A 26,597-nucleotide genomic window follows, 5' to 3' on the forward strand; every position below is an offset into this window, starting at 1 on the left:
TTTTTTATTTTGTAACTAGTTGAACATTATTTCAAAAATAATATTAGTTTTTATCTGATAAATGTATTTTGATGGAAAAGTTTTACCTAGAAATCTAAAAAAAAGTGTATTGAAGTCACGTTAACGTTAAGCTTTATATGAAATATGTAATATTTTCAAAATATCATTGGATTATACTTGAAAACTGTTGACTAGAAAATACAACTTACATGAAACTAAAGAACTCGCGTTTTAAGAAAGGCAAAGTTTACCTCGAAAAGGGTACACTAAAGTCACGTGGATGGAAAGCTCACATGTCATATTTAAGTATTATTTATATTAATATGGGGTTATGACCAAAAATTCTTTGGCAAGAAAATGGAAACTCAACGAATCTAAAGAATTCGCATATAAAGAAGCAGAAAGTACACGTCTTAATCTATATATTTATTTTAAAATGTATTCCTCTCGTGATACTCCCAATTTTGACTTAGGAATATAAATATTTTATGTTTTTGAATAAACCAAATATTTCTCTATGTGCATTAGGGGGAAATTTACCGAATCTAAAGAATTCGCGTATAAAGAAGCAAAATGTACACGTCTCAATCTACATATTAATTTGAAAATGTATCCCTCTTGTAATTCACCCAATTTTTACCTAGGAGTAGAAATATTTTCTTTTTTTTGAATAAACCAAATATTTCTCTATGTGCATTAGGGGGGCGAGAGAGACTGCAGGGAGAGCCCCCGACGACGACGGCGATGCGATGCGATGACGACACAAAAAGCAGAGACGACTGCGACAAAGAGAACGCCGTGAATGTGAATTCAGAGTTCTGAACGTTGCAATCGTTCGAGGGCCTCTGGCTCGCTTTTTGGCAGGCCGCACGGCCAGTCGTCAGTCAGTTGGCCAACAAACTGGTAGCGTCTGGTGTGGCGAGCCAACAAAAGGCTGGCAGGGCGGCCAACACCGGACCGGGCCCGAATCCGGGTACCGGGTCCATGTCCGGGCTGCATCCACAACACGGCTGCCAATTCAGCGGAGTTTGGGTCTCAATTTGACGCGTAGCCAGCCAAGAAGAGTGCTGGCCGGCCAACAACAAAAACAGGTGACGCAGGATGTGGCCAAATGGGAAAATGGCCGGAGGAGGAGGAGGAGCAGTAGCCGGAGGAGGAGGAGGAGGAGGAGGAAACGCAGCGCACTTTTTTGGCCACGGTCCGCGTTTGATTAGCCAACTCAAACATCAGGGCCAAGATCAGGGCAATTGACAGCTCACCCTCTGCTTGGCACTCGGTCACAGAGACACACAGTGCTACTCGGTCGCCATGGATGGACCACAGTGGAGCCTGGGCAGTATGAAAAAAACACCTGACGCTGCCCAACAATGATACCTCCACGTCCGTCTCGATTATACAGCAAATAAGAAACAATAAATAAACAATTAAATAAGATATGGAGTATTGGCTCCGCAACGGCCAACAAGAACAGGCAACAACCAGTTGCTCTGTGGTGCTGAAAGTGAGTGTGTAACAGTGTGTGCCTTTGCGAATAGCCGAACAACTGACCAACGTGCCAAAAATGGAAAAGAGGAGGAGCTGCTGGCAGCCCTGGCTCGGACCCAAGCAGCAAGAACAACTGCTAGTTGGCAGGAGCTGATTGTTTCATCTGGCCAGGCTTAATGAAAGGACTCGGACTCGTCCGCGTCCTGGCCACAGCCGCATGTCAAACGCAGCCAGGCAAACGCCAGTGGAGCCCCAAAGGATAAGCATCGCCCAAGACATCGGAGGATGCTATCCAAAATATAACTCACAAAAATATTCAAACATGTAAAATACTAAGGACTAAGATCCTAAATAATATAAAACAGCAATATTTCGCATTGGATGGTAACTCACATCCATGGAGAAATAATAAAAACAAAGCAACTTGAAATGACAAAACAAATTCATAATATAAAACAATAAAACAATTATAACAATATAGTAGTAATAGCCAAGAAAAACTTTTAAAAAACCAAAAAAAAAAATATAATACCCAACCTACAACTATTTTTCAAATAGTTTAAATAGTGATTTATCCCCATATGAACCATAATCACATATGCTATGACCATAAACTACTCAACAAGCAATAAATTGAGCAAATATTCTATAACCCCCCGCAAGTATGACGTTATAAACACTTATAAATACGAAATAGTACCAAGCATAAACCATTAGTGCAATACAGAACGTCTATAATCCAACGTCAAAAGTTTTATAACGCAACGATACTTGTTTATATTAAGCACTTTCAAACATAATATTTAACCTAAATCAGCGCGGGAAGTTTTCGGCTCGGTGAAAGCATAAGATGTAAGGCACAGCTGAAAAAAGGAAAGAAATATTTCAAAGGAAGGAGTGGAAAACATCTGAGCGCGGAAAAGTGCTGGAAAATGGTGAGTAGACCCCTTCAGATTGATGTGTGTTCAAATTAAATATAAAAAGTTTTTTATATAACTTTATATCCAAACAAAATGCAAGATATTATTTTTCTTAAAGGATAATAAGATGCAGAATAGTTCTTATTAGTTAAATTCAAAATATTATTATAGGAATAGGTAAGAAACCTATGTATATTCTTAAAGAGCTTAAACAAATATTTTTACTTTTAAGATTTTTATAAAAAATATTTTGAGATTACATAATTTAAAACAGTGTGTCCACTGATACAAAAATCCCAAAAAATCCATTAGTTTCATAGTCAATTTAAATATTTTCGTTTTGGTTTTCATTAATAATAATTTTTAAATAGAAAACTTTAATGAAATGATTTGAAACGATTATTGTATTTTAAGTGTGTAGATCATTCAATTAAAAATGGGTTCAAGTATATATGAAACCTTAATTTAGAGATTCAATTCAATCTTGGTTTCGCATTAAAATTTTTTTGCTTGAGTAGTTAACTTAAATATTTTTTGCAACTTTTTAAATTTAATATGCAGATTTATACATATCCTTGTTCATTATATATTAGTTACTATGTTTATGCTATGAATTTCATGCATTCTCCAACACATGAAATTATAATAGCCCCTGTTTATACAACACAGTCGAATTCACGAAATGATATTAGTAAGGCTGTCAAATTTTTCGAATTTGATAAAGAGCTCTATAGAGTAGTAGGCAGTGAAGTAGGCTGTGCCTCAGCACTTCGTAAATTGGGACTGAATTCATAGTCAACTTTCGTGTGTTATCGAATTCATGAAACGGTGTTTATGCACACACGAATTTGCTCATTTCATGAATTGATTTCGTGAAATAGGCATAGCATAAACACAGTAACAGTAATAGACACCATAACGTGTAATTTTTAAGTCAATAATAGCACATTACAACTAAACTTTAATCGTTCCCCAAAAATTGTATGAGTCCTTGCCACATGGCGATGATAATCTCCCGCCAAAAAGAGTGGAAACTCCTTAACCCCTAACACAGTTTATAAGAACAGCCTGGCGCCACATAAATAAACCCAAATGCAACACAGAAATGACAACGGGAATGCTAAATGCGCCGCAGGAGGGCGTGCCCGGTGAAGGACCATCCAACATTTTGTCGGGGTCCCCAAAACGAATTTATAGGCCTTGGCCAAAAAATGTTAAAGAGCCCTCCCACAACTGGAGATATTCGCCTCCTTCGAGTCCTGTCGCTGACTGTGCTCATGGTTCAATGAACAGCCGCCGAGGATGAGTTGTCTGGTTTAGAAGGAGATTACCACACCCACCCTTTTCAAGGCAGACCAAAAACCCATCCATTTCAATCCGAAAATCACGCAAGATGAAACGAAATTCATATATCAGAAATTAATCGCATAGACAGATTTATTCCTTTATGACTGAACTGAACAAAAAATACACGCCAGAGTACAATGTACTTTAGGCAATTAAATATTTGTTCTAATACGTATGCCCTTGCCTTGCGCACTTTTCGATTGGAGCCATAAAATTGCCTAGTTTTATGTTGGATTTTCGAAATTTTAAATGCCCAAATTTATGAGCGTCTGCAGTGAAGAAGAACAACAAGAAGCTGCAGCAATCAAAAAGTTGTACAAAGAGATTTACGATCCATTAAAACAATTAAAAATCTACCCACTGCTCTGGCGCTCCTAGTAAGTAGTTAATTGGCCGGAATGGGCGGCCAAAAAATTAACACGAAATTTAATTGCCAAGGACTTAGAGCCCAGGACATTCTGGGAAAAAAGGACATTCCCTAATGTCTCCACATTAATTTTGTCTTCACTGGGCTTCGTTTTTTTTTGTTTTTTTTTGCCTTGGCAATGGTCGAACATTTTTTTGCAGCCGTTGAAAAGGAATTTGTTGACACCAACAATGTTTCGGACATCCTGGCAAATAATTCTCCCTTTTTTCTCGCTGGCCAGGAAATTGGCAACTAAGCCATGCCAAGTCCAAGGCTTTGTGTCCTTTCCTCTTGACTGCCTGCATATGTCCAACAAAAGGTCCTTTATCGCCGTTTCCGCCAGATATTCGATTCGATTCGGCATTCAAATACCGATTTTGTGCAGCGAAAGGCTTGAAGATTTATGGCCTGCATTGATTTTATTGATGGCCGAGTGTCGAAGGGTCGCATTTTTAAACGTCCGCCAAGTCGAGCAATTAAAACTAATTGAATTGCCAGTGAGAAATGGTCAAAGCGACTTTAAATGCATATCGACGGGGCAGTTTATATATTTAAGTTGAATATTTATTCCAACCCCAGCTGCTTTTTTGTGTGTCGGCTTCAGACAAACCATAATTCTCAATGGCCTAGACGGGGCAAATAAAGCAAACAAACAAATAAATCGCCAAATTATGATTTTGGCCAGCTCCTTCTGCAGTCATCAGCAGTGGGAAAAACAAAAAAAAAATAATCGCCAAAGAAGAACTTTGTCTGCCTTTGGTCCAGTCCAGTAATGATTTACTCTATTTGCATATTTTTGCACTTATAAAAATGCACAAACGATTTTTCATTCTCATTTTTCTTAAAACTTATTAGTGCGACCCGCCATCCTTTGAACTGTCCTCTCTTATTTTTTCGTAACTTTTTCCTTTGCCTTTTTTTTTGTTATAATGATGGTCAGGCCTTTGTTATTTATTTGTTATGCATTTGGCCCGCAACTTTGTCCCGCACTGCGTATACGTTATGTCGAGGTGGCGACTCCTTCTTCATCACGTATACGCCGCATTGTCGCAGTCTGCAATTGGCAGCGCCTACAAGTCTGCGGTGGTGATTCTTCTGCTGCTGCAGTGGCCAACACTTCACAAATATTCCATCTTGCAAGGCGTTTTTTATGAGTTAGGTTTTCCTATCATAGAAGTTGAATAGTTTCCTTAGAGTGTTTGTCTACAATGCTGGTATTAAATTTAACGCTTTTTATTTAAAAAAAAAAAAATAAATATTTAACGGCTAGAAATCAAAGTTTTTCAATTATAAAATATTTGACAACAAATATTCTATCATATTAAATATTATTTGTAAATATTAAAACATATAAATTTTTTTTTTCCGGGTAAACTATTTTTTTCTATATAATTATTTTAGAGATTTAATATTTTACACTCTTCTTAATGTTAGAGTAAACTAGTTTTTTCAATATTATTATTCTAGAGATTTAATATTTTACCTTTTACTTAATGTTAGAGTTCTTCAGCTTCTCTATGATGGGGCTTCTAACTCTTTTTACCATTTTATCCACATTTTTTTCCTCCGAACGTAAGTAATATCAGATTATTTAGTTAACAACTACACTTGGATCTTCTTTTAATCAATAGCTACAAATTTGTTGCAATTTTTTGGAAAATAAAAGCTGTTATCAACCAAAATAAAACATTAAAATTTATAAAAATATTTCTTTTATTGTAAGAAAGTCAGTCTCATCAGAATTTTTATAACACAAGAAATGTTTTTCAAAAAAATTGTTATTTGACTTTTAATATTTTGGAGAAATATTATAACTTTTTTCCTAAATGTAAGAGTATTCCAGCTTCTCTGTCGCGGGTTTTCCAACTCTTTTCTGATTTTTCCTCCCCTTCTACTTCCGTTTCCGCTCCTTCCTGTGGGCCTTTTTCCCATTCCCTGGAACCCAAAAGCGCCTCGAACATAAACATAAACAAACGCAGCCAGCAGTCGACGGCTTCTTGGCTTCTTGGCCGGGTGCTGCCAAGATTTTTGGCATCATCGTTGGCAACGCATCCTGTGGAATGCGGATCGCGTGGCTGGCGCGTGGATTGGGGCGTGGCTTGGGGGCGGTGTGGCGCCTCTAACTTGGCACTCTCATTATGATTTTAATTGCTGACGCACATTTTTGACGAGCTGCCCAGTTCGGTGGTACGTCACCGATTGTTGTTGAATTGGCCAAAGAATTCTTGGCCAGCCACCAGCCAGCAGTTGCCAACAGGTGTCCAATTATCATTATGATTGTGTTTATCACCCGCCGCCAACTCACACGAATAAAACACAATAATGACGTTTGATTGGCCTTCGGCAAGGCCGTTTGTCGTTGGCCAAATGTCAACGTCTTGTAAAATTTATTGGCCAATATTCAAGCAATTTTTTTTCTGTTGTTGGCTTTTGGCAGCCAGTTAATATTCGCAGCCTGCCAATTTCCCGATTACGATTTTCTATTTATCTTTTCGCATTTTCGGGTGCTTGGTTTTTCTGTTTCATGCTTATTTGATTGACTTTCAGTTTTCATCAGATTTTAGAGCGATGGCAACGCTTTTTTAGAAGCAGACAATTTTGTTTTTAGTTTTTGTTGCATATTTTCACTGCAGTTTATAAAAATAATCATAACTTGTGCTGCTTTTTTGTAGATAAAAATACAGAGTGAATTGCATTTCGGTTTTTAAAAAGCTTCATAAAAAATGCATTGCTGCTTGGTGTTTATTCACTTGAAAAATTTTCGGCGTGCGGAATGTGTTTTTGAAAAATGTTTATGAGCTTATATAAATATATATATACCAAATATGTTGAAAATAATTATTTAAGACACAAGTCATTATGCGATTTTATTTAAAGAATTAAAAAAAAAAATAGAATAATATTTACTATGATTGTAATAAATGTTTAATGTGCTTTTGTTCATTGTATGGATTTTTTTAATAACTTGGATTGCATTTTTATTAAATAAACTGCTTGAATATGAAACCCATTATAAAATTGCCTATGATGTAATAGGAAAAGGCTACTGATATAAGCAAAAAAGGATGATTGCACAACAGCCTTCCTTCCTTACCCCCAAATTAACCCAATTAAACGACTGCACATTCGATAAATAAACTGCAGGCTAACTGCATCTCAAGGTTCATTTGTTTACCATAAAACACACACGCCGTCGTGCAAATTAAGCAAATTCTAATTAAAGCTAAGAAAAACTAACACTAATTACAATTTGTGCCGTCGCCCTATAGACAGAGGCAAAAACACAGACAGATGGAACCCAAAAAAAGCAGAAAAAAAAGGAACGAACAACACATAAAATACATTTTCGATGAAGCAACTGAAATAGATTAAAACGAAATATACAACCAGATGCATTTGTATCTGTAACCGTGTATCCGTATCTGAATCTATATCTCTGGCCGTGCGAAAGTATTAGTTGTGTCCACGAAAATAGAAAAAGCGGCGACGCTTTCAACGCGTCTTTGCCCGCGTCAATTGCGCGTCATCGCAACTCAAAGATCCAAGAACACATAGAGAGCCAGAGTCTGAATACTATTTATATGTGGTATACTACATGGTACATATACCACATATATTCTTTCTTTTTTTTTTGGGTACATAAGGGCAGGCGACAGTTCTGCGCAATTTTCTCGGGCTTTTCTCTTTCGGTCTTGACGTTTTTATCGCCTTCGGGCTTCGATCCTCGGCGATCTCCGCCCGTCAAGTGTGTCCGAAAATAGCAAGGTAAATGAAAAATTCAACACGGCAAAACGAGGCAAAATCAGCCACCAAGCGAGAGCAAAAAAAATACAAGAATCAACTTTTAAGCAACCAAAATGCCGAATTTCGAATTTCGGCTTCTAGAAAAAATAAATAAAGGCGAATTTCTCCCTCTGAAAATCATTGAAAAACAGCAAGAACATATACAGATGAGAATCAACAACAACAATCCCCAGAAATAAGAAAAATATAAGACAGCGAAATTTGTTTAAAACGTCAAAGACGATTTTGCCATCTTTTAGTATATATAGTCCCAAATATACTTTATTAATTCGTTCCGTCTGCTTTCTATAATAAAGATTTTCCTCAAGGGGCGTAGATTTTAACATTAAAGAATATTTTCATTTTCTAGATTTCCCAGAACTTTATGGGAATTCTTCTAGTCAGACTTTTGGGCGTTTCTAAAATTGAAATAAAATTTATTAGCTACATTGCAAAGATTTAATTGAGTTGAGTTGACTATTCGAGATCATGTGCGATGAGATCATTTTAAGTTATCATTTTTGATTTCAGATTTATAGTTATAATTTAATCTCTAAATATTTTTCATTATTTACTTATTAGAATTTAAATTAATTTTTGGATCTTTATGATTTTCAATATATTTAAATATATGTATATATGGTCTATCGTCGAGTAACCTTTCATTAGTTCCCTCGAAACCAGGAAATATTTAAGTAAATGTACGAGGGGCTATGCAAGTTCAGTTTTCTTATATACGCTTGTTTTCACTTTAGAATTTTCCTAATTTTCCCTACTTATATAAGACCACATCAAAGCCATCACTCATTTGACACTTTCAGACTTTTCGCCCATGTCCAAGAATGAATAATGGATGGGGAAGTAAGTTAACAAAATAACCGCAAAGGCTATATATCATAATTTGCCAATGATTGTCGCACTGGGCTCATAAATTTGTAAAGCAGCTGTGCTGCTGGCAATTAAAAGCAAGTGTTGTCCCTCTTAGCATCGCTTGGATCTTTTTCTGGGATATTTCTGGACCTCTTCCCTTGGCCATAACTCACGTAAACCTAACACGTGCGTGTGAAATTAGAGGCAGGATGGTAAATTGTCTGGAATAAATATTATTTGGGTCTCGCCGCAATTGGCAGCTGTTCAATAGCACAGTTCCTGACCTAAGTCAATGGGGGAAACTCTCCCGAAGTCATTTGGCCCCGGGGGAAAAAAATAATGAGGGTACCGAGGAGGATATAGTGGCTCATTCCGGCAAACGATCTCGAAGCAGACGGCGTGTCTGCCGCGCGTCTTGGAAACTTATTGGCAAAACTCCATGATCATAAATTATGTCGGCTTCATTTGTTTACGCATCGGCCGGCAGGTGGCGCTTTAATTACACGACAGCATCGGCATGGGGGATTCCCCCGCAGAATCTCATCGAGCCGCTTGCCAAGATTCCGCATTACGCAATAAAGTTCATTGCCATGCCGCCCGTCTTTCAGATGCTTTCTTTCTTTCCCATCATTTTTCCTACAATTTTCGTTTTTTTTTTTTTTGGAAGCGAGCGTGAGAAAAATTCTAGGCAAGATTTTGGCAAGCTACCATCTTGGCAGAGGCCCATTACCCATTCCACTGATAAACACCACCACCGTGGCACAGTGGCCCAGGTCTATAAGAAGTCTAGATAAGAATAGATGAGCGGGATGAATAAAGTTTGGGAAAGCCCGAAATGAGTTGCTAAACAATATCTCTCCATTAATGATCGCCTGGTGAATGATATTATATTTATTTCTGAAAATTCAATTCTAAACACTCGAAAAAAACACATTTTAAATGATATTCAAAATAAACAAGGTTGAAAATGTGTACGAAAATAATATTAAACATTCGTTTGTTATGCTTAAACTTTGTTTTACGTATTATTACATTTTAGATTCTATATTTATTTAAATTATTTACCACACTTTTTAGGCTTAAATATTACAAAATTTTCATTTTTTTAACAATTACCTAAATAAAGATGTCTTAGCTTTAGTTTTCTAATATGTATTTAAACAACTAGCTTCCAATATAACGTCAGTAAAAAGTTATTTAAATGAGGATATAAAATAAAGAACCCTAAAACCAAGACCATTTTTGGCAAGAGCAACTTATCTTGCTCGTTGGTAAATGCCCAAAAATGCTTCCAGATTAAATCCAAGTCCCTTACCATCTAAAAAATGATTATGTAGCCTTATTTTGGCAGCCAAAACTAATGTGAGTCCACTTTCCTTCCCCCATTACAGCAGCTGAAGGCCCAAAGGAAGCCTCGTTGGCCAATTGAGGAGGAGACCCAGAAAGTCGAGCCGATTTTCCGCTGCAACCGCCGAAGGTCTGACCAACCAATGGCAACGCACGGCGGCGACGAAGCCCGGCCAAAAAGGGGGGAATCCCCGGGAAACGGGGGGCAAACCAGCAGCCCTGCAATGCATTTCTTTTGGCAACATGTCAAGCGGACCCTCACACACAGCCACACGGAAAACTTGTGACCAACAAGGATACTCTCTCTGCCCCGCTCACATGCGCATCGAGTGGTATACGTAATATATCAAGTATACGCCTGTTGGCCGGGCAAAGTCAGGGCTGTGAGTGTGTGCGAGTTGTCGTGAAAAAGGCAGTGCTGCCAACTGCATTGCTGGGCTGCCATCGACTACAACCCCCTGACCTGAGGGAACACCACCCTCCTCCCAGCCAGGAGGCCAACGACGAGTCCTTTTCGGAGGCAGCGCATTGGCTGCAGGACGACCGGCGACGGGACGACCAATCACCAATCAAATCGGAGCTTGTGCGCACTATCCTGTCCCGGCCGTTTGCAGGACGAGAAGCACGGCATCCAGGACCTCAGCCGGAGACCCCAAGCCGATTGCCAATCTCTTAGATTTTATGCCAAAAGTCTCCTATATTTTAACCTTTTTTTTAGTTTAGTTCTCTAGTCGTAAGTCACATGCCCAAGCCGACGCCCCCAGAACATCGGGGGGCGTGACACATTAGTTTAACGATAGAGTTATTAGTTTCAAGCAGAAGCTATACGATGAAGATTTCAAGAATGCATAAGAGAAAAAGGAATAAAAACTGTAAAGCTTGAGAGCGGCACAACAAATCTGATGGTTGTTTTTATTTGGACAATGCGGTTTGTTCACCAAATCCTTATTCCTTTTCAGATTTCTTTAGATTATGTTTTTTATACGATTTTGGGTTTGGAAAACAATTATTTACGGAGTTTTGAGCAAGGTTTCTTCGTTAGTCAACCATTTACTTTTTCTTCTGGTCTTTTTCTTTGTAGTTTTTTTACTGGTTTTCATTTAAAATTCATGAGTATTTAGGAAATGTATGGACTCTTTTAAAATAGTACGGTATTTGAAATAATATATATTTTGAGTATTTAGCAACATGAAATTTTAAAAAATTTTTAATTTAACGGTGTTTTTGCCAGCTTGTGTTATTTAAATTAATCAAAAACGTGTATAATTTCAGAGTTTGTTCATCAGTAATTTATCATTCAACATGGATATTTCTGTAGGATGTTACCAATCATCTTCCGATTTGATAGGACAATTAGTATGATTGTACACCGCATTCCGGGAATTCTCATTTCGCCATCTCAGATGCTTTATCACTAGGTAACCTTGGATAAAAAAGACGGCTACATTGACAGCCAGAAGACTATAGTTCTTGGGTGTTATAACAACGGAGTAGCGAGACCAAATTAAACCAGTGGCTGCCAGGGAGGCGCACTGGTTAAGCGAGATGTTCCCAGCCGGACGATTCAGCGTATCACTCAGGCCTGCCAGCACTAAACTCTGAACATAAAAAGGTTTATTAGAAACTGCTTATTTTCCTAGATATCTTCGGAACCTAGTCCAATCTTACCCATTTAAACGCTGGTGCCCAAAAAAACACAGTTCGGGGACCTTCATAAATGGAAAATTAAGTTTATATATTTGGTAAAAGGATAAAGGATAAATTTACCTGCCGGAGATTGCCAAAGTGGCTGCACTGCATTTGGAACAATCTTATCTACAGCACTAACGGTGGCATTATATAACTTTGACAAAGGTCCCGTACCCTTAGACATCCTTGAAAATAACAAAAAATTTTAAACCATAACCAGAAAAATAAAAAGGAATAATTTCGAAGAGAAAGGCAAAGTGAACTAAGCTAAATATTTTGGTACAGTTAGAAACTATTACTTATGCAAAATTAAAAATTCTTTTGTACTTAACAATTTTATGTTTTTTTTACAGTTTCATTTAAATGAACATTTTTTTTATTATTTCCTTCATCTGCCTCAATATTGACTACAGCCTCTGGCTTATGTCAAAAACATATCTTTTTGTCTAGAATTCAAATTTGCGCGCTCTTTTAGAGATGCGGGCGGGAAGTTGATATATCGATACTATGAGCGAAAATGGTATACCGATAGCCGCGATAACTTTTTTATAAAATTTGTATGGTCACCTTTTGAGAACAGCTGATGTGCTATCGAATTTCGATAATCAAAATATAAAAAGATAAAGTAATTAAATTAAACTAAATTGTGACGGAAAAAGGAAATAATAATGGATCGCTACGGAAGGGAACGTTCTCCGCATAGGGAAAGAAAGAGGGAACGCTCGCCGTATAGGGAAAGAAGAAGAGAGCGCTCACCCCAAAGGGAAAACAGGCGAGACAGCAGCAATGTTCTGACCTACAAGAAACTCAAGAAAATGCCGCTGAATCTGCGGAAGAAAGCGGTACGAGAGGCCCGTAATCGCCATGAGACGATCTCGGGGAAGCGACTGAAGCGGAAGAGGAATCCCCAGGATGTCCCCACTGCCCGCCGCCTCCGAAACGACTTCGATCGATCCGAGCACAACGCCATGCTGGCCAGCACTTCGCAGGAACTACGACGCATCCTGCAGGACTTCGAGACTCTCTCGGACATTCCCCACGATATAACACCCATTGAGCTTCAGGGGGAGGTAATATGACCCCATAAAGTTTAGTGATTCTTGCTAAAACCTTTTGAGAAGCTAATAATTCTGTAAGACGGGCAGTTTTCTGCTAGAAGAACTGCTTCCTAAGGATTCTAATCCTCTAATAACTTTTCAAGGTCTTCTATATAAACTCTAGAACAATGTCAAATACAGTTCCAAATCTTTACACTTCAAAAGTTTTTTATAAATTCTTTAAATCTTTATTTCTTACATACAAATTCTTATCATCAAAACTCCAAAAATGCCAGACTGGCGAGAAATAAAACAGATCTCATATGTAACTTTAAGAAACTAACACATTTTTTCTTCAAACATTTTTTCTTTACTTATGAAATTGTTTCCCTGATCCACTTCCATTTTAAATTTCTACGCTAAATGGCGCTTAAAACATCTTATTATGCATAACAAAAGGCATACTGCAAAAAATCAAAGATCCGCTTTGTACAACAGTCCCAAATTTTTGCGCATAACAACGTTTATAACGCCTCAATCAGCATAACAAAAGCCCTGATGCAAAATATCAAAGATTGTAATGCTAATTTTGATTGACAAAACTAGATCAACTGAAATTCAAAAGATAAACAAATGATATTAAGAGTCATTTAACCATCCATATAACCAGATACTCTTCAACCCACTATAACTAGTGGCAATTAGCACCTTGAGGTATTCGTTCTTGCAATGCTTTCGTCACCGATATTGGTCATTGACTACTGACCTACTGCTGAACACTCAACATGCTAATTGATTGACTTTTATTATGAAGAACTCCGTTCCCGTTACGCCGTTTTATTGCCTACGGGTCGTATTACAGTACCTCTACATATATTTCATAATTCCAGATAGCCATCGCAGAGGGACAGGCCACAACTATCCATGTACAGCGGGATGGACTCAGCACTCTCAACGTGGTGGTCAGTATTCCCTTGAATTCATTTGAGTCGCAGCTGCTTGCACTCGCTTTCAATAAGCTTTTCAATTAGCCACACATAACGATGAGTTCTGACAAAAAGTCATCTACAGGGAAAGTGGGTCGGAACTAATCTGCAAACATTTCAGATATTCACTAGTTGCTTCTTGTAGAGAAGTCCTCAGAAAATATTAGCATTTAAAAAATTATAATAGATTATTAAGGGTACACTTGTTAAGAATCTGGGTACGCTGATCAAGACAACCCTATTAAATATCCATATTGTTTTATATAAATACCAATATAGTGTAAAACACTGGTAGTTCTTCAGATTTATTAACTGATTTTAGCTCTAAATGTAGTTCCTAATTGAGTATTATTTTTAAGAGAACACTATTGACCACCCAGATTACTTTTATCCTTAACTGGCGGCCTCTGCCTAAGCCCGACTCTCTTTAATATCCCCTCATGTCTCTTCAGAACCAATTCTTCTCTGACTAACTTGATTTCCCTCGGTTTCTTGCAGCTCCACCAGCGCGAGCCGACGATCGCACAGCTGAAGAGGGCAATTGCTTTGATCTCGCGCGCCCAGCACAAGCGCAGGCAACGCGAGCGGTACGAAGAGCGTCTTCGGCGTCGGGGAATCGCCGACGACTCCGACGATCGACGGCAGCGCCAACCAGTTGTGGTGGCCAGCTCCACCGGCGAGTTAGTTCACTCCGCTCAGCGCAACGGGCATGATCATCGCGCGTTCGTCTCGTGGCGATTTCTATGGCGCTGTTTTGGACTGCTCAACGTGGACACCAATCAGCCCATCGACGACCGACGCTCTGGCGGCAGGGCCACCCTAAAGGAGCTGGGCATTGAGAACGCCGCCACCCTAAAGTTTGTCCATCGCGTCAAGTACTTCGGGCGCCAGCGACAGAGCTAAAGTCAATCAAAACCAAATGATAGTGTCCCCAAAGAGTGTCAACCATCCGATTCGAAAGTCGGGCAGCAAAACGCGGTCAATATGGATCAACTGGTTTGGCTTTCGTTTTGCATTTCACTTGGCATTTCGCTCCTGGGCAATTTCTCCGCTGGCCTGCCGTTCGAGGATGGAAACAACAACAATGTCAAGATCACCCGCCGCAGCTTGGAGCTGACCCAAACCATCAATATCCAGCGGCAGGAGTACATGCAGCGGCAATGCGAACTGCTGGGGGATCACGCGCAAACGCTGGAGGATCTCAGCGAGCTGCAGATGGACCACATGATCGTGGACAGGGAGCACAAGCTGCTGTACTGCTATGTGCCCAAGGTACGGGTGAATCCGCAGGGAAGGGTAGCCATTCAAATGCTAGCTCGGCAAATTAAGGTTTGAGACAGGGGCATGTCGTTTTTTCTTCGTTTGCATAAATGGGCTATTCAGCAGTGAATTTTGATTAGTAGTGGTTTGCTAAATTTATTTGCTGTGCCTCTTTCTGAAATGCTTTTGCTCAAGCTAATCAATTTTGCAAGCTTATAAATTAGTAAGAGTTCAATTTTTTTCATGTTAGTGAACCATCCATTCATTTTATCAGCTATATTTAATCTTCCTGTTCAGCAGACACTTAAACTCAATCGCAAATCTAACATCTGCCATATTTTAACAAAACTCTGCTGATGTATTTTCTTTGCGGTTGCCATGTTCCGTCCCATTAAAAAACCTCAACATACATAAGTCAGAAATCTCAGTTTTCAGTTTGTGCCTCTGCCTTGTTTATAGAAACTTGTTTGTCTTCATTTTCCGTTTGAAGCACATGTTGAGCTTCTGTTGATCTTGCGTCTTGTGGCATCGGCATGAACGACTATTGATGAAATGTTTATTTGGCCCACAATATGACACAAATTTTGTGAAATACCAGGGCAGACAGTCCTTCAAATAACCAGATTATGGAGCTGTAAAATCCTTATAAAGAGTGGGGTTTACTTGAGTTGATTTATGGAGAGCTCCATTACGAGTGCATTTGATTGCTAAGCTCGCGCCACTTCTGGCTTATCGAAAGGGGGAGTCGATTCTCGTGTCAGCTTTATATATGTGCATTCAATATAGCGCTGATTTCACGCGATTTAACGATCAATTACAGAGGCAAGAATTCCACCTCCCATAGAAACAACAACCTCTGTCAAACGAGCAGCAATTATAGGCCAGTAATTCTGTAAGTCGTTGCCATTTCATTTACATTTGCAACTGCCAGTCATCTTAAGTCGCTAATCTTTTGGGTCCAAGTCAAAGGCCAACGTCTTGAAACGTCTGCGATTCTGTCTTACTATTGGACTCCATTTGATAAGCTTGATTTAATGAAATTTTTAAATAGAATAAGATTATTCAGTTGAAGTGCTTCGAGGTCATCCTGTGACGTCCATAGGTGGAGATAGAATATTTATTAAATTAGTTTGATGTCCACTCTTAATGATATTTGCCTAATTGGATTAGGAAATTAATTTTTTAATGCAGCTATAGGAAATGGCCTTTACAGCTCTCTCTTATCAATCAATGAGTTATTGAAAAACATGAAACCAAAACTATGAGATTAGATTGCCAGGTGCCGGGTTCTTAGGTGTTTGAAGTTGGGTGAGTTGTGACAAGAGTGGTACCGAAATAGCTCAGTGTTTCATGTTGCCGTTGCCCTTTGAACCCTAACTTCTGTCAAATCATTTTGGTAATTCGCAGCAATTAATATCCCACAGTATCAGAGTGGAAAATTATTTATTGGTACGAACTTAATACAGGTACTTCTGGACTTTTAGATTGGGCCATTATGTGGTTATTCGACTATGATAATTTATAATCCCAAAATTATTATTTATAAGGAGGAAATAGCGATAGTTATCTTAAATTATATATTATTTATATAACGTATGCCATTAGAAAGCCAGTTATTACATGTTACTAAGATAATCACTCTGTTTACAATGCTCAGCTACAACTACAACTATCTGATCTCGTAGAACCCACTTAGTTAAAGCCAGTCCCCAGCCGGATTGTACAGAGATTGTTAGACACACAATGCCATTGAAGTGTTCCACTTGCCGGGGGGCGTGTCTGGTGAACATGCCACCCGAATGCCTCGACACACGTTCCCTGTTATCTTGGCGTTTCTTCAATGACTATCATCGGACATGAGCGCGACTGGTTTCGATTTCACCAGCCAGGAGGGGTCAGTGGAGTGGTTACAGATTTCGATTGCTTAGCCTGGTCTTGGTTTCGCATTCTCATTCGCCACTTGTTGAGTGGCCAGCTCTACATGTTCCCAGCTCGTTCTTCCATGAAGTCGTAAATTGTTTATGTTTACCCTTGGCCAATAGCCTCTCCACCAGTTCCTCCCCCTTGGTCCCCCTGAAAAGGGGGGCTCGCCCCTCTGGTCGGAATTTTTATGCGACCATCGCGTGTTGCTTTAATGGCCATAAAGAAATTGCGTTAGATGGTTGCGTTTTCGGCTGCTTACGTATGCGGAGGTTTCCCTACATTTGGCTGACCTTTAAAATGATCAAGCAATATGTATTCAAAGGGGATCTAGTAGGATGCGCATATAATAATAATGATCTCTGCAAAATTTTTGAAAGGTCTTCGACTTAATAGATTTTAGGATTTTTATTGTTTATTACTTACTAAAGAAAATATCCAACAAAAACTACTCTTTTTTAAAGTGCAAAGCTTCTGAAAAATCTTTCAAAAGGTGTACTTCATGCTGCAAAAAAATGTTGAAGCTGATGTAAGACTAACAAACTTAGTTCGACAATAAACATTTTACTTCATCTGGCATATTGACACTTCTTCAAGTACTGAAAGTTGTTTAAGCATTCAAAAGCAGTTTAAACTCTGACTTGTTTAAATAAGGAAAAAAGTGAAAATGAGCGAGGTAAAGCAGATTAAAGTATAAAAAAGTTGCCAAGGATGTTGCAAATTTAGAAAGTTGATGTAAACAAAATTCATTAAGGATGAGTGACAGGGAATCTGATGGAAGTTGTCAATTTTTGTTTATAAAACATTTATCCATTTCACTTTAGACCGACATTTTGACATATCTTAACCTTGCGGCTGATCTTTTTGTGCTTTTCTGTACATTGCCTCACATTTTCACCTCATCCACTCCTAAACGTATATCCCCTGTATATGGAACTGTTTGTTTTTGTAATGTGAAATGTTTTTGCGGTGTTTAATTGGGCTCGACACTGCCCGAACAACCCAATGTTTATATAGACTCGGGCATGTATTTATGTGAATGTTATTCCTTCGTAGATTTTGTTGTTCCTAGTTTTCGTTAGTTCAACAACTGACTTATTGCCCAATGCCCGAGAGTGTAGTTCCCTGCCCATCTGGCCATCTCTCTTTGCGAAATTATAATTTATTGCGCTCGGCAATTAAAACCAAAGTAATTCAGCTCATCATACTTTGAGGAGATTTCATTTAGCCCTCAGCAAGTGGATAAAAGGTACTATAAAAAGTAAATTTTTATTACCGGGTCACTTGTCTCTCGTTTCTTGAAGAAAGTATCAAGTTACGAAGGAATCTTGAATTTCTTTTCCAATTTGCTGGCCAGCAGCTTTCGATTTTGATATTAATATCATATTAAATTAGCTTTGTGGCCTCTTTTCTGATTTTAGTGCATTTTAAGATTTTCTCTGTTCTCGGACTATTTTGGGTCTCATACTTTTAATATTCTTAAGATGAGCATTACTTTGAGTTATTAATCTATTAATGGTTCATTTCCCGCCTTGTCGGAACTCATTATTGTTTAATAAAGCTCTGTTTAATAATCATTGAAAAATCATAATCATTAAACAGTTCTAATGACTATTAATAAGCTGTAAATAGTTTTGAAAGGAAACCTGCACATAGTTCATTTTCTATTGAAACCACTCATTCAAATTGTAATGGAAAAAGGGTAAAAGGTCTGTTTAATAATCATTAAAATTTAATTACAATTTAATGCCGAACCATTAAAAAAGGTACCCATTCATAAACAGTTCTAATGACTATTCATAGGCGGTGAATAGTTTTGAAATCACACATGCACATAATTCATTATCTATTGAAACCACTCATACAAATTTTAATGGAAAAGGGGTTGATGTATTCCTGCTTATCGGTGGTTCCCTATAATTATGTTTACTTGTTAAATGCGCAAGTAATGGGTGACTCACTCAACAGCCCCGAAATCAATGGTATTCTACGAGAAAACTTAACCTTCAGTCTGAAACACTTCATAATGTAAACGGAAAAAAATATTGTTCTTGTTTATTTGGTCTAATTGGCCGAAGAGTAGTGTTCAACTAAACAAATTTTAATGTATTTCTATCTTTTCCAGGTTGCCTGCACGAACTGGAAACGGGTGCTGATGATGCTCACGGACAAGTGGCACAACGGAACCGATCCTCTGCAGATTCCGGGCTCTTTGGCTCACTCCGTGGGGATGTTCACTAAGCTGTACGATTTATCCGAGGCGGAACAGCAGCAGGTGCTCAGCGAGGAGTATACACGATTTATTCTGGTGCGACATCCCTTCGAGCGGCTGCTGTCCGCATATAGGAATAAGTTGGAGGGAGATTCCCCCAGTGCCCGGTACTTCCAGTCGCGGGTGGGTCGCCAAATTGTGAAGGAATTGCGTCCGGGTGCCAGTAACGATTCGCTGGAGCACGGCGACGATGTCAGCTTTGGGGAGTTTATCCAATATCTGGTTACGCCGGAGCTAAGTCGTGCCAATCAGTCGGATTACAACGAGCACTGGGAGGTTATAGCCAAGCTGTGCAATCCCTGTGTAATGAAATACAATGTAGTTGGTGAGTTTCAATGTCAACCTACCAAGAAACCATAGATTAATAAACAATAATCATTCCAGGCAAATACGACACTCTGCTGGACGATTCCGCCCTGGCTCTCTACTTGGCTGGAGCCAACAATCTAACATTCCCCACTGGCCACAAGCCATCGAGCACTCGGGCCAATCTGCGCACCTATTTCGATCCCCTTCCCATCGGTGCCATACGCAAGCTGTACGATATCTATGAGGAGGACTTCCGGCTATTTGATTACGCATTGGATGAGGTCCTCGGCTTTGAGTTTGGCTGATTGTGAATACCTGCTCTCTCTCTCTATATATTTCCAAGTCTCCACCATAACGCTTTCCACTGGAAAAGATTGTGATTTTATGCTAGGATTGATAGAATTAAGTGCACTTCAATGCGAATATTGTTTTAGTTCTGTTTACCTCCCCGCGCACAAATGTTTCCAAGGATATTGATTGTAGTTCTTAGTAAGTAATGCTTGTTTTTCTATGGTTTAGTTAGTTTAAGGAACAGCTATGACATGTTCAAAAAGTGTCATTCATTAGTAATTAATTTATACATTATGAATGAAATATATTTTAAACATATTAAATGTATTTAAACTGGAAATTCGATAAGATCGCTGATTACCTGTAGGGGATGCATTTCCGCTTATTGGTAATTGAAAATTGCAGTCAAAGCAGTCACGGCTAAACAACTTTCATACTACAAATTAAAATGCACATCCGGTGAAACCTACATTTTAACGAGAAGTGGGTAAGAGTTAGCGAACGCATTTAGTATGTACAATATTATTATGCTCAATACTTTTTTTTTAGTTTTTTTTAATAATGCAACATACTTGCTTCTTAGGTGTCGGTCTGTATGAGCTGGAAAATCAAAGTAACACAATTGTTTCATGGATATCATATCAATTAGGGAATTTCCAGCGTCTTAATTGATAAGTGCTTTTTAAATTAATCAATAAATTGTGTTTGAGAGGGTTGACCAAAACGAATAAATTTTGTGTGATTTTCAAATATTCAGGGCCAACATAATTAATTTACCAAGCCCATCTATTTTAGATTTAAAATATTAAAATAGTTTTTTAATTAATAATTAAATTAGGAGGTATTCCGTGGTCGGTACAAATATAACCGACAGCTTATAACGTAAACGCATTCCATCACTCTCTTATCAGTTGAAAGCTCGCTGATAACATTGAATTGTGAATAGTATGCGAGTCTTTTAAAATCTCCCTTCAAAGACATTGCAATACAGCTTTCATGTTTTCGTCAGCGCGAAATCAAAAGCTCAATCAACCCGATGGCGTCGGAGGTTGTTTATCACCAAGACATGGACAGTTAGTGGTAATCGTGTGCTTTACTGACTTATATATAGATGGGGGCGACCCACGATCAGCGGTCAGATGAATTTAAATACGCAATATTGTCAATAAGCGACGGCGAGACGGCGCCCAACGCATTCGGGGAATGTTGGCAGACATGCCGAATATCTGATAGATACTTTAATCACAGCGACATATCCGAAATAGACCCAGATAAACATACACCTGCCAGGCCCCCTTCCGGAGGAATCGATCCAAGGTCACTGCAAAGAAAGAAAGTAACGATCCAATAGGATAACTTTATCCTTGGAAATAGGGATACTATTAAAACATAGTCAAAAGTGCTAAGCTTATTGGAACTTAAAATATACTATCTGTTGTGATATTAATATATCTTAGTCATGGTTAATTTTTCTATGTATTACTGATATGGCATATCTTTTTTCCAGTGCCTTCGCCTTCAATTAACTTGGTCTTGGTTTTTTTTTGGTTTATTCAATGACTGCTTCGTTTATTCGCTACGTCCGTTTTTCGTTTTTTTTTTTTGGCTGCCTCAATAACAAACTTTAAGTTGGACATTGACAAGACATTCGAAATTATTGTTGTGTGTTTTGGGTTCGGGTTGCTTTGGCCGAACAATATGCATATATTATATGGGTATGTGGTACTCTTTTGTGTGCGACAAGCAAGGCTAACATATCATATTCTCACGATTCCTCCTCCGTCGTTCTCCCCCCGATCATCGTCATCAGTCCTTGAATTTTCGCCACGATTTCCGCATCGCTGCCACGCCCTCTCTCTGCGTTCCGCCCGCTTAGTCATTGTAGCTATAGCGCTGCTTAACACTCCGGTACTTCTTTAGGGAGTACAGGGCCTCCACCTCCTTGGCCAGGTAGCGTCCTTGGGCCAGCAGGGCCACGATCTTCTTGGGATCCTGCTCATCCTTGTGGTTCATGAAGGCATCGTGGATCTGCTTCCTGAACTTCTGCGGCCCATTCAGGCCGGGATATTCGCGTCCCAGGTACTGCAACTGCAAGTGTTTACGCAATGTCAATTGGGTGCTCTTTTCAATTTTTAGGTGGATGGGGGGTGCACGTGCCACCCGGAAAAAACACCGCACAGAACTTACGTGCTTGTAGAGGGTAATGACTTTCGAGCGCAGCTGTGACATCACCAGTGGTCAGCGGCGTTTGTTTGTCTGTTAAATGCAAGTAATCAACTAATTCGCAGCTGTCTTAACCAGCTTTCGGTCCGTTTATTCCAAGAGAAGTGATTCACACGGAAACCTCGGCGTATGCGCAATTTTTGTGAATGTCAGAAAACGTAAGGAAACGTAAGTGTCGATTAACGTAAGTGCCAGCAAACGTAGTGCAAAAATATATCGATATTTTCTGTATTAAAATAAATATTTATATCGGGGTACTGATATTTGGTGTTTGTTTGGTTAGAAAGGAATGGTCACTTTAGCATTTGAACGTTACTTTAAACTTTATAATTCAATCAACTTTAACTAGCTGATTATAATGTTTTAAGATTTTTAATTACAAAAGTATTAAATTATTTTTATGTTAATCAAACTGTTAAGCCACAACTGAATAAAAATAAATTAAAACCCATTCTAAAAAAAATAAAACGATGAAACAATGTACATCTATACATATTTACAAATTTATTTGTTGAAATGCTCTCTTTGTCATGATACAAAATGTTTTAATAGGAATATATATATAAATACATAAATATACCAACAATAAACGGGAAAAAAACATTTCCCAACCATCATGGCATAAACTTCAATTTGGAAATGGCCAATGAGTCTTCTTCACATTCATCTAATTAATAGATCATTGGCGTTTTTTGATAATACCGAATACATACTTAGAATGAGAACAAGCAGAACTGGGAGTCTGCAGCAAACTTTCAGCTTTCTGTGAATGTATAAAAGCCTTGATAATAATTACTGTGTACGAATAAAGAGATATAGGCTTTGTGAATGCAACGATAAAGTTGAACTTTTCTATGCTTGAGAGGAATCGAAAGCAGTTTCATAAAAATACGATCTTGGCCGCCGCGAATTGCAATATAAGTGCTGAAGGCGAAATTGTAGCTCCAAATCGATGGATTAAGAACGAATTTGGTCCCGCGCATAGCTGTTGGTTATTCAACAAGTTTCTGGAAATGCATCGATAAGCGGAATAAGAGTTAAACAATGTCGCGGGCAAACGGAGCAAAGGCCTCCCAATAGCTGACGATCTGAAAGGCAGACAAGATCATTAACCTTCATTGTTGTTTATTATTATAGGAATATGTACCTGTTGCTGATGCGCCATTTGGTCTTCTATATACTTGATAATGTTCACTTTAAAGTCTTTAACTCTGGTCAATTCGAATCGCTCCATTTCGCGCTTAATTTCTGCCGAAATGTCGTCGAACTGCTGCTGACAGCGCTGCACCTTGCCCTGCCACTGCAATCAAAACAAATAATGGGTTATTAAGAGAAGATACAATAGCTTCATCAGACCCACCTCGTCCACTTCCTGCTGGGCCTGATCTAGCTTATCCGCCCTGTTGGCTAACTCGAAGCGTCCGCGGTTCTCCCGCCGCTTGGATAACTGCATTTGTGCATACTGCCAATTCTGAAAGGCCTTGACGCGCTCGTGGAAAATACACTTGATGGCCCCGAACAGGCCCAAGTAGTCCTTGATGAACTCGGCCAGAATGAAGAAGTCAGAGTTGGCCTGCTCGGAGCGCAGCAGCTCGATCTTCTCCTCCACGTCCGCCAGGTTGGAAAGCGCCCTCGAGAGTCCGGTGTGCTCCTCGCAGGTGCTGAGCATGGCCGCCGATTTGGCCACCAAACCGGTGAGCAGCGACAGCTCCCGCCGCGAGGTGACCAGCGATTTCATGGCATTGTGCAGCTTTTGCAGATTGGCATCCAGGCTCTCCACCTCAGTGATCTTGTCGTCGAACCACGGATCGTTCTCATCCATTTTGTAGGTGATCTTATTCACCGTCTCACCCACTTTGTTAAACAGACGTATCACGCCGGCTCCGCTGAGAGCCGAGGTGTTCACGGAACGCGGCAGCTCCTGGTCGCTCTCCAGGAAGTTCATGAAGTCCAGGTCGACGCGCAGCACCGGATGCTGAGCGGTGCGATGGACAAAACGCTCCAGGGCCGCCCGGCGGATCTCCACCCACTCCTGGGTCATGGGTGTGCCCGGCTCGCCCTGCTGCGGGCTAATCTTGACCTTGGTGCTGCCGATGATGTTCTTGGAGGGCGCCGGCGGTATGATGCGACCCAGCCGCATGTACTTGCCCACCAGCAGATCGTGGATGCCCAGGAAATCGCTGAAGCGACGCATGGTGCTGAACTCGCTGCGCTTAAATTTGGGAATGTTCGTTTTGGTCGTCACCCTGTTGTTTGAAGATAAGTGGGTTTATAATGCAATTTTATATGTTTTCTATGATAAGGTGGTGACTCACTTGTAGGCCAAATAGGAGCCCATGCCATCGCCTATTTTCTGGGGATCTGAAACCACAATGCTGATGAAGTAGTCGCCATCGTCGGTGAGCACTTCCTGCAGTGGCTGGAGGGGATTGGGAAAGGGAGTGTGATTAGATACATATACTATTTCTAGGGCGCAACAAGCTTTGCTGGTGGGCGGCACTCGTGACGTAGTTGCAAAGCCAAACAAAGCGAACGCTGATAAAGCAACCGACGCCCCGAAATTGGAGCTAATTTAATAGAGAGCCCCCAATGCGGGTTGCTCCCCGGATCGGTGGGTCCACTGACCCCACTTACGTGGACATCCCCGATGCTGCTGGGACTCAGGGCGGACACAAAAAGATCACTTTCGTTGCGATCCAGGGTTACGCTGCCCGGCGCTGGCACCTCCTCCTCCTCGTCCTCCGACCCCGAGCCCGCCGCCCCATTGTTGATGTCCACCTCGGCGAAGTCGCGCGTGAGTTCCGGGCTTTCCACCTCCATTTTGGCTCGCTGTTGCTGCTGTTTTTTAATTTAATTGCAATTATCGGATTTTTTTTACTCGTTGAGACGGTGTGTTTGGCGCTAGAGGTGGGAGAAATATCGTTACCAACACCGATGTCATCGATGTTTGAAAAAGCTGGCTGAAAGCTTTCGGTATTTATTTGAGCATAAAAATACTGCATTCCGTGACTTGGTATTCACTGTTTGAATTTAAAAAAACGTTACGGGAATGTTTAAAAATTATAGAGGCTTGCACTATTTAAAATTACAAGTTTTGATAAATCGATTACCAGAAATTCGTTAAATTAAAGAATTCTTACGTATGTTATGTTTTCCCAGCTGTTAATATTTTTAAATTTTTCGTTATAGTAATGTTTAATAAAATACAGAGGCTTAACCTTTTTAAAATAACAAAGTTTTGATAAATTCTCTAAGTTCTCTGAAACTTTACAAACTGTTTATATTTTTAAATAAGCTTTCTCTGCAATCAGTTAAACTCAACAATTCTTGCCAACTTTGACCTAAATAAATCACAAACGTTTTTCTAAAAACATCATAATTTGTGATTTGTTTTTGATTAAGTAAATGCAGATTTAATTACCTTAAACCCCAAACTTTTTGGCGCAAACAAGATTTTCATTTCTAGCTTTCCTTTTCAGGAGAAAGCTGGCAAAATAAATGTTAATTCAATTAGAGCAATAAATTAGAAAGACTTATGTGCAAGTAAAAATATTAAAATTGCATAAAGAAGAAGTAAAGGTTAAAGTAAGTACAATTTGTGAAACTTCAACTTAGATGATTCAGGCAATGTGATTTGAAAAATAAAACAGTTTATTAGTCTTAAAAGGGTTTTTGTTTCTCTCCTTCCAGGGCAATCTGCATTCTGCCTAACTTTTCGACAATAAACATTTGGCCAACAACATGCACGACACTTTGTCGACATCTTGGCTGAGAGTAAGATTTCCTGCTACTTTCTGATTTTCCTCTTGTTTTTCCCCCGGATAGTTTTTCATGCCTGGCGCATATTTTTATGTGGAAAATTTTTCAATTTCTGCAATTGCAACTTTCTGTTGCTGCTGCTTGTTTTTCAGCTTTCGTTCTCCCCTTAGTTTTTCGGCGACTTTTGTTTAAATTATGCATACAGAAGTGTCGCAGCCACTTAGGAAAAGACAGGGGAGGCGGGAAAAAAGGGTGGAAAAGGCCGGGAAAAGTTTGTCAGCGCTTGGCCAGTCACTGTGGATTTTCCGCATGAGAAATACTTTTAACACTTTCTGTTTGCCTTTTCCAACAAATTGAAAACGAAAATAAAGGATTATGGGGTCAGGTTTTGAGCCGGGGGGTTGGGGTAACCAGCAGATTTATAGTCCCCCAGATGTCGGCGAGACAAAATCCTTTTACACTTTATTAATTTTATTCCCCTGTTGCCTTTGATGATCTGCAATTTCCCAACGCCGTAAACTTTTTCGTGCATTTTTTACGTCTGCTGACGCACTTGAGCCGCGTCACCGGCATTATCCTCTTCCACATCAGCGGTCCGCGATTAATAAAGAGCTGCGGTTTAATTGCCGCCAGGCTGGCTTTAATGGTTAATGGCCGAAAGACCGGGGGGTAAAGGCAAAGTCATCCGAAGTG

General features: G+C 39.4%; 5 protein-coding genes and 1 long non-coding RNA gene across 6 annotated transcripts; 3 read left to right on the forward strand and 3 right to left on the reverse strand.

Annotated features, from left to right (window-relative positions):
• The first annotated feature begins 851 nt into the window (after positions 1-851).
• LOC119546605 lies at positions 852-11,056 on the forward strand. Its single transcript, XR_005219180.1, has 2 exons — positions 852-2,420; positions 10,203-11,056. It is a non-coding gene; the product is annotated as an uncharacterized LOC119546605 (long non-coding RNA).
• Positions 11,057-11,315: 259 nt separating this feature from the next.
• On the reverse strand, positions 11,316-12,111 carry LOC119547651 (mitochondrial pyruvate carrier 2). Its single transcript, XM_037854594.1, has 3 exons — positions 11,926-12,111; positions 11,827-11,867; positions 11,316-11,756 (listed from the first exon to the last, which is right to left on the reverse strand). The coding sequence occupies exons 1-3, from the start codon at positions 12,029-12,031 to the stop codon at positions 11,481-11,483; spliced, it is 423 nt and encodes a 140-aa protein (XP_037710522.1). The 5' UTR covers positions 12,032-12,111; the 3' UTR covers positions 11,316-11,480.
• Positions 12,112-12,475: 364 nt separating this feature from the next.
• Positions 12,476-14,810, forward strand: LOC119546995. The gene is made up of 3 exons (XM_037853659.1): positions 12,476-12,917; positions 13,775-13,846; positions 14,369-14,810. Exons 1-3 carry the CDS (start codon positions 12,516-12,518, stop codon positions 14,771-14,773), a joined length of 879 nt encoding a protein of 292 aa, XP_037709587.1. The 5' UTR covers positions 12,476-12,515; the 3' UTR covers positions 14,774-14,810.
• Positions 14,712-20,249, forward strand: LOC119546994 (carbohydrate sulfotransferase 13). The gene is made up of 3 exons (XM_037853658.1): positions 14,712-15,142; positions 19,176-19,647; positions 19,707-20,249. Exons 1-3 carry the CDS (start codon positions 14,855-14,857, stop codon positions 19,934-19,936), a joined length of 990 nt encoding a protein of 329 aa, XP_037709586.1. The 5' UTR covers positions 14,712-14,854; the 3' UTR covers positions 19,937-20,249.
• Positions 20,250-21,474: 1,225 nt separating this feature from the next.
• On the reverse strand, positions 21,475-22,270 carry LOC119546996 (electron transfer flavoprotein regulatory factor 1). Its single transcript, XM_037853661.1, has 2 exons — positions 22,110-22,270; positions 21,475-22,010 (listed from the first exon to the last, which is right to left on the reverse strand). Exons 1-2 carry the CDS (start codon positions 22,149-22,151, stop codon positions 21,795-21,797), a joined length of 258 nt encoding a protein of 85 aa, XP_037709589.1. The 5' UTR covers positions 22,152-22,270; the 3' UTR covers positions 21,475-21,794.
• A 356-nt stretch (positions 22,271-22,626) lies between these two features.
• LOC119548251 (sorting nexin-2) lies at positions 22,627-25,056 on the reverse strand. The gene is made up of 5 exons (XM_037855394.1): positions 24,780-25,056; positions 24,461-24,564; positions 23,506-24,391; positions 23,293-23,445; positions 22,627-23,233 (listed from the first exon to the last, which is right to left on the reverse strand). The coding sequence occupies exons 1-5, from the start codon at positions 24,963-24,965 to the stop codon at positions 23,183-23,185; spliced, it is 1,380 nt and encodes a 459-aa protein (XP_037711322.1). The 5' UTR covers positions 24,966-25,056; the 3' UTR covers positions 22,627-23,182.
• Positions 25,057-26,597: the final 1,541 nt, after the last annotated feature.

Source organism: Drosophila subpulchrella, chromosome 2L (assembly GCF_014743375.2).
Source record: "Drosophila subpulchrella strain 33 F10 #4 breed RU33 chromosome 2L, RU_Dsub_v1.1 Primary Assembly, whole genome shotgun sequence".
Lineage (NCBI taxonomy): Eukaryota > Metazoa > Arthropoda > Insecta > Diptera > Drosophilidae > Drosophila > Drosophila subpulchrella.